This window comes from Zingiber officinale, chromosome 8B (assembly GCF_018446385.1).
Source record: "Zingiber officinale cultivar Zhangliang chromosome 8B, Zo_v1.1, whole genome shotgun sequence".
Taxonomy (NCBI): Eukaryota; Viridiplantae; Streptophyta; class Magnoliopsida; order Zingiberales; family Zingiberaceae; genus Zingiber; species Zingiber officinale.
The window spans coordinates 25,606,400-25,614,623 of NC_056001.1; the positions used below are offsets into that span (position 1 = coordinate 25,606,400).

The 8,224-nt window shown below is 35.8% G+C and overlaps 1 protein-coding gene across 1 annotated transcript; it reads left to right on the forward strand.

Moving 5' to 3' along the window:
- Positions 1 to 513: 513 nt before the first annotated feature.
- On the forward strand, positions 514 to 5,839 carry LOC122015389 (heat stress transcription factor A-2e-like). Its single transcript, XM_042572257.1, has 2 exons — positions 514 to 946; positions 4,585 to 5,839. The coding sequence occupies exons 1-2, from the start codon at positions 587 to 589 to the stop codon at positions 5,671 to 5,673; spliced, it is 1,449 nt and encodes a 482-aa protein (XP_042428191.1). The 5' UTR covers positions 514 to 586; the 3' UTR covers positions 5,674 to 5,839.
- The last annotated feature ends 2,385 nt before the right edge of the window (positions 5,840 to 8,224 follow it).

Consider the following 8,224-nt stretch of genomic DNA (forward strand, 5'->3'; position numbering starts at 1 on the left):
AAAATATATTTTTTTTAATTTTTTTTAATATTTAATGCGATAGGAAATGATGACACATTTACAATTATTATGATATCGCGCACTCCAGCTACATAAAGCGACGGCAATTAAATTGTATTGGATTACTGCTGAAAAGTACACACTGAAAAAGAGATCAGCCCAGACATATGAAATAACCGCGTTAAATTCACCGTCATAACGGTTACTGATATCAGCCAGTGTCGAAAGAAGTCAATAAAGTCATCAGGTAACGTCCGTTATAAACCGGTTTTCCACGGTCCACCCTCCACCGCCATCTCCCGTCGTTGTCTGGCGAGCGCTCCCTTCCTTCGCTACCAAGACACAGATAAATATCTGCCGATCACATCGGCTAATCCACTGGGTCCCACTGTGATTTCGCCTACGTGTCTTTTCTCCATTGGTCCTTATGACGTGCTGTGCGCTGAGTGGCATAGGCGACGATTTCTTCTGACGAGGAGTATATATAGAAGGGGGCGAGCAGAGTGGCACGGGGCTCACTCCATTCCCACTTCCCATTTACCATTTCCCACTTCCCATTTCAATCGCCCGCCCTCTTCTCCCTCCGATGGATTCCAGGGGCTCCTCTTCCCAGTCACCACGCCCTCTGCCAAAGAAGGAGCCTCCTGGAGAGGATCCGCTATCCCCTTTGCCCTTGGCTGCTTCCTCCTTCCAATCGGGCGGAGGCGGCGACGATGGGGAAAAAATCCCTCAGCCACTGGAGGCTCTTCGGGTTGCCCCTATTCCTCCGTTCCTATCCAAGACTTATGAACTCGTCGATGACCCCGTCCTCGACTCCATTCTTTCCTGGGCCCCCACCGGCCGGAGCTTCGTGGTGTGGGATCCCCTGGAGTTCTCCCGCACAGTCCTCCCCCGGCACTTCAAGCACAACAACTTCTCTAGCTTCGTCCGCCAGCTCAACACTTATGTGCGTATCGGTTTTTTTTTTCTTTTTTGAGTATTTCCTTCTCCTTTGCTCCTCCTATACTGTTGTAATTCTCCCGCAAATGTTCTTCCTTTGTATTCATTTTGATGTTTATTGGTGCTGAGTTTTGAAGGATGATTGTTGCGGTGTAGATTGCTTATTTCCGAGGGATAATTTGATAGAGGGTAATAAGATGACATTGTATCCTTCATTAGCAGTTTGGCATGCGTTGCTGATTCATTGTGTATCATACAACAATTATTCTTTGCAGTTTTTTTTCTTTCTAAATAATGTTTGATTGAATCACCACAACAAACTTGGTTCTTTTAGCACCCGGTTAGTGGGAACTTTAGTGAAGTTTTGAATTGGATTATATTGTGCAAAATGTCAATAAACAAAGAGCGTGTTCTCCGCTTCCTGTAAGTCTTATTTTGTACTTAACAAGACAAACAATCAGAAATGACATCTGTCATGGTGCCGAAGAGATGTGGTAGAAATGCAATGAATTTTGGAGTGTGGCTTATCTTCTCATGAGGTAAGCTTCAAAATTTGCAATAGATGATTCGTTGAACTGTTTATTTGTAGTTGGTGCTATTATCTTAGTATTCTTCTATGTTTTCGAGGAAAAAAATCCATTCTTCTTACAGACATGGGGCATGATTCTGCAAATTTTTCATCATTCAATGTGGGTTCTTTAAAACCGAGATTATTAATCTAACACTTCTCTAGTTACCTCCATAGGCATTTAGAACTCAGCTTCTTCAGGTTCTCGTCACCTAGTCTATGAAAGATCTTGTCTCTTTGATTTAGTCTTCATGTATAAGTTGCTGTTATTGGCACATCTTTTGTATGGATGGAATTAGACAAAAAATAAGGAAGAATTTAATTAATGTGATACTGTAATAGGATTTATGACCATCCCGTAGTATGAAAACTTGTCCGGAGAGAAAGTAAACAAGTTACTTGATATATCTAGGAAGTGACTGTGAGTTGAAACAGATGGTGGTTCATTTGGAAGTGCTTTATCATAGAACAACACAAGAGAAATAGAAGTTTTTCATAGATGTTATAGGTTTTCTTCTGAAAAAAATACCTGTCAACTGTCATGATTGCGCTGAGACATGATGATCTCTTTGAAAAGAAATTCTACCATATTCTTCAATTTAGGTTTGGGAATAATTTGAAGATATATGATTACTAAAAACCAACATGGCATGGGCCCATTGGATCCTCAAGATTGTTGTGTTGTACTGGGTTAGGCATGACTCCAAACACATCATGTTAGGCGTGACCCATGAGAGCCCTACCTTCTTGCATGGCTTGGGACTGGATCATTGATGCCCATGCTGACCCCGACCAAAGCTTGTGGGTTGTGTTAATATTTAATTATTTTTTTATAAAAAAATAGTAATGAATTTTGTAAAAGGAAAAAAATAAAAATAAAAAAAAACAGAAAAAGGGGAAAATAAAAATACACAAAAAAATTAGAAAAATAAAATAAAATTTTGAAAAAAAAAAGAGAGAAAAAGGCCATGTCGGGCTTGACTTGAGTCTATCACCTAGCCCAACTCAAAGATTTACCTTGGCATATGGACCACGACCCATACTATGCCATCGTATTCTTTTGCAAGTGCTCTGTCTGATTGACACCCCTACAAATGTACCTGGAAATATTGAAAACTAAGCAAATTGCATTTAGATTTTTTTTTTTTTTTTTGGAATGGTTGGCAATAGCCATACCTAAGAAAGCATTGCACGGCATATATGAGAACATTGATTTTTAAATTTCTTAGTATTCTCTATAGACATAGAAATCAAAAAATCTAGCTTGCTATGTTGGAGGAGATTAAAAAAAATGAATGAGAGTATAAAAGAAATGTGTGGTGAGAATCTGAAGATTTAATTCTCTAAAATGACACTAGGCATAGTGTTTTGATATATCAATTGGAAATGTTGTTCATGATGGCACTGCGATGTAATTGCTAGGGACTGCTGTTGGTGGTTGAAATTCAGATCTGTATGCAATACGAGCTAAAGAATAGACTCTGAGGATATGAATTAATCATCTTAGTTGGATACTGGTTTCAAGATCTTTACATAAGTCCCAGTTCTTATTTCTTCAGTTGTTGCGGCAGTTCCATATGCAGTTTCCAAGAATTATATGATTAAGGGTAGATATAAATAATGAAAAAGGGATGTTCTTACTTCTAAGTGTAAGTTCTAAAAAGTGAAGAGGCAGGTCTCTTAAATTATATTAATACAACTTTAATAATTCTGGTATGTACTTGATTCTAATGAATTAGAATTTAATACTTCTGGAAGTTGTACAGAGAATTATTTGCTCAATGGTCAAAGCATGTTGTTTCTACAACTCATATACTCCACCTTGAAATCTTGACTATCTGCAAGCTCCTCCTTTCCATCGTTGAACAATTTTCACTCTCTTTTCTCACACACAACCACATGAATGTGCATGCACAGTGTATATTAGTTCTAGAAAAAATTATGAGTAAACTCTTCATAGTCTTGTGACAAGACAACATTCTCTAACAATGCTTACATATATGTATATTCCTAATCATTGGTTATGGAAAACATAAAGTCTAAGATTCTATTGGTATGCAACTTAGATTAGGGACAAGTTTTGACTAGTATATGGATTTAAGTGTCTGATACAACTACTTGGAAATTTTTTCACATGTGATCAATGAGGGTGTGGCTTAGTACACAGTGTTAATGTCAGTGTGACATGGATGGGGTAGATGAAGACACGGATGTCAAAATCTATATGAATGTACCAAAAACATAAGTCTAAGTAATGCATCCAACCATAAACCTGTGAAAGTAAATAGCATTGTTCTTGTGAGAAGGGAGGGAGAATTATTGAGTAAATGATGGATTTTGTTGTTGATGTTTGGAGAATGGTGCATGATGGATCTTTTATTGAGATTAGTCTAAAAAACATGGCTAAACTATTTGACCACTTACAATCTGAAGTTCATGTCGAACAGTGGAGAGGTATTATAGATATAGTGTTTGACAAAACTTCCTTATTCCTATAAACCTACAATGTGACATCAGTCAGTTTTTTTTGAGAACTACGAGTACTTGCACACTGTTTCCATGTTCTTCATCTTTGAGTATTTCAAGCTTTGCATTTTCTTTTCTTAATTGGAATGTTCTACAAACCAACGACTCCTTTACATATTACTAAATACCTGACAGCATTGGTTTTGCTAACCTGTATTTCAAAAAAAAAGAAAAAAGAACTACTATCAAAATCTGATACTTTTTGTTTGCTTGAAATGGATTGGAAAACCTAATTTTGATGAGTAATCGAAAGAGTTTGAATTACTTAGGCTATGCCACTCTAGGGTAGGCTGTTTTCTGGCCTGGTTGTTTCCTCAAAAAGTTTTGTTCTCGTATGTGATTAAGGTGTGCATTTGCTGTTCGCACACATCTCACAATTCTGCTTCTCAACTCGGCTCCTTTGTTTTGTGAAGGACTCATCCCTCAAGTCGAAGAGGGTTAATGCTTGTATCATGAACCTAATGTTAATTCGTTCTTTTATTTCCAATTTATTATTTACTCCAGAAAGCAACCAAAAGGCTGTAGCTTTTTTGTTTAATGTTTTTCTTCAGGGTTTCCACAAGATTGACACAGATAGATGGGAGTTTGCAAATGAATCCTTCTTAAAAGGAAACAAATATTTATTAAGAAGCATAAACAGGCGTAGGTCATCATATCAGGCACACCAATTAGGCATTCAAGTAGGTTCATCAAGTGAAATGGTGAAATCTGGATTGGTAGATGAAATCGACATGCTTAGGAGTGATAAGACAGAATTGCTACAAGAGATTGTGAGTTTGCAGCAGGAAAACCAAACCACACTTCAACTGATGGATTCACTGAATCAGAGAATGCAGTCCGCAGATATGAGGCAGAAGCAGATGGTTTCTTTCTTGGCAAAGGTATTTCGAAACCCAGAATTCTTGGATCATCTCAGACAGAAAAAGGAACAGAACAGTAAAACTTCTTCAAGGGTGAGAAGAAAGTTCCTTAAGCACACTCTCTCCATCAGCACAGATTCAATTGGATCGATAGATTCAGGTGTGAGCAACAGACAGAGCGCTGCCGATGCTTCTTCATCTCGTACATTGGAAGGTACTGAGCAAGCGGGGAACAAAGAAATTCCCGATAATATTTTGTCTGATTTGATCGAGAAACTTGGACTTCAAGTAAATGAAAAAACTCTTACTGAAGGCTTGGATCAAATCCAATGCAACACACTGTCCCCACTTTTTCTTGATGCCAACACAGTATCATTGGTGGAAAAGAATCCTGATAGTCAAGGCCTTTCAAGTGAAAGTAGAATGCCAGATGCAAAATGTCTCGCCTTCAAGGGAAAGAGTGTCGCCAGTTCAAGTCCCGATACCGCCTCAGGTGCTTCTGATTATCTGATATCATTTCCTTCAGAAGATCCTCTGGAGGACAAAATGGCTGCAGAGGTTGCATTGATGGATGCAAGTTTTGACCAGGAAGAAGTGTGGAAATCAGTTACGTGGTATGACACTGCTTATGATTCCAACATTCTTGGAACAGATGCTAGATTTGATGCTCCCTGGGATCTTGATTTACAGATTTCAGATCAGGTGTTTGATGAGAGAAACGTTGTCTGTTTAGCCTCACCTACATTTTCAGAAGATGATCCAGAAAAGATAGAGCCCTAGGAATACGACACTTGCTGACCCTTATTGTTTCACTATATGATTACCATGACGGATGGTCATGTAATTTCCATTGTTTATTGAAAATTTGATTATTTTTTCTACATTTTTCTTTTTTTTTGTGTAATTGATTGATTCTTTATTATATATAGGGAGAAAGATTTGCTGACGGATCGGAACGTGATTTGAATGTTGAGAATGGATGATTCTTGACTTGCTTTTACAATTTTGGTGGTGTTTGTTTGGAATTGATTGTGGTATCATTGTTTGGCTTGTTAATTTAAAATTAGAGAACCAAAAGTGTTGGGGCAATCTATCTCTAGTCAAGATTGACTTTCATCGAGTTCGTTTGACTAAATTTAAGTTGGCTCAAATTGAGTTTCATTAATTTTTATATTTGATCAAGATGTTTAGTGACGAAAGTAAGACTATAAATAGAAAGAGAGTTGGTTAGAGGGGGAGATCATCATCACAATTAATTCTGAATTTGGTTGATTAAAATTAATATGGATGTGGATATTTGAGTGAAAAATCTAAAATTAATATGGATGTGGATATTTGAGTGAAAAATTAAATAAGTGGATCATAATTAATCAAATATTTAAGGAAGTCCAATAGAAAAAGTTGGTAGGTAGATTACGGTTCACCGGATACTTGGTGGTTAAAAGCCCATTAAAAAGTTGGTAAAAATGAGGTCTAAGTACGTCATGGAAGACTGAACACTTACAAGGATGAAGTCCAAGGGGTTAAAGTTAATCTGACATTTGACATGGTGAAAATTTTGACAAAGTCATAAAGGATTAGATGTTAGATATGAGAAGAGAAGTTCAAATAAATTAAGGATTGAATATTTGACAATGATAAAGTTTTAGTATGTCAAATGATAAAATTTTAATATGTCAAGAAGGGCAGGATGTTTGGAAATAATAAAATCCTAATAAGTCAAAATTGATAGGATATTAAGTAAAAGATGAGAAGTCCTGATAGATCAAAGTTAAATGGATATTAAGCAGTTGAAGTTAATTGGATACTGGGCAAGGATAAGATTCTAATATGCTAGGATTAACTACTACTAATTGTACGAGGGAGTTAGACATTAAAAATCCCTTAGTACAAATTAAATTCCGTGTGAACAATATTTTAATGGGAGCCATCTATGCAATTGATAAATAGTTTCAATCAACTATGTGTTTGATCAAATTTGATAAATACTATGACTCTAAATTCTAAATTTGAGATTTAAGGGAATTTATTGTAGACCAGTAGGCGGATGAGTTTGATCAAATAATGACAAATAAAAAATTTAAAACTTTAGTATTACACTTGATTGATTTGGAATAAGTCCATTGATAAATAGTAATAATTGATTATTGAAACTGTTACCGTTTTTGGGTTGAATTAGAAGCTCGATCCATTTCCTAATAACCATATAAATACAAAAGATGTTTTTAAAAAAAAAAAAAAGAATCTGTATAGAAAATTGATACCGAGAAATAGTGGCTGTCCAATTTAATTGCGTTGTTGGATGCACGATCCACGCACACGAATCTCGCTGCTCGCCATTAATTAAGGAGGAGTTGCTCCCATTAGGTTAACTTCCCTAGCTAACAAACAAAGCCATAGTCTCCATTTGAATATTATCAGTAGCTCAGTGGCCACCACTACAGAACAGCACTTACAAGTGAAATAATAATAATAAACAGAATACAGATAAATAATACAACAGGAGTATCAGACAGCGAAATTGACTGCAACACGTCAATTTAATGAGTGACGATGCATTGCATGGGACGGGGGTTTTCAACTCCGAAAAATGCGGATTTTCTAAGCTTGATTTCTTCGGACGTTAATCGCGGTGGAGATCCGGAATGAGATTAATGTGATTTGTTAGGTGGTTTTACTTTTATATATATTGAGGCAGGCATTTATTTCTTCTACTTATTGTCCTGTTTGTTGAAGTGGTAGTGTGTCCATGTGCTAAGTATTACGTGCTCGATCTATGCCAAAGGGTCTTCGTCATCACTCGACTGAAGTCAAGATTGTTTATAGATTGATTGATTAATGTTTTAAAGACTAGATTGCATGCTCTGACAAAACTAGAACTATTAATTACTTTGAAATCATTTATATCATTAAATTAATATTTTTTTTAAAAAAAATAGTCGAAAAATTAAATGAGCGTCTTCTTTATCTATATCATCAAAAGACACTCTTTTTATCCATATCCCATAGTGATTTATCTTGGAGCTATTTTGTCCCAAGCAATTCCAAGTACTCCAATTTTTTTTTTATTATTTTAATTTTTTATTTACATAGAATACCTTAATAAAAAGATTTTTTTTGTTTTATAGACAATTACAAAAGGAAGGAAAAGAAAAGAAAATAAATACATAGAAAAAAATATGTTATTTTAATAATTTTTAAAAGTGGTTAGTTTTTTTTTTAATGATATGAATAAAAAGAGTGCTGATAAAAGAATTTAAAGTTGACTTAGAGTGGGCTGATAGATAAATTATATTTGTTTGGTAAGTATTGAAATCTTATGGCAATTGTG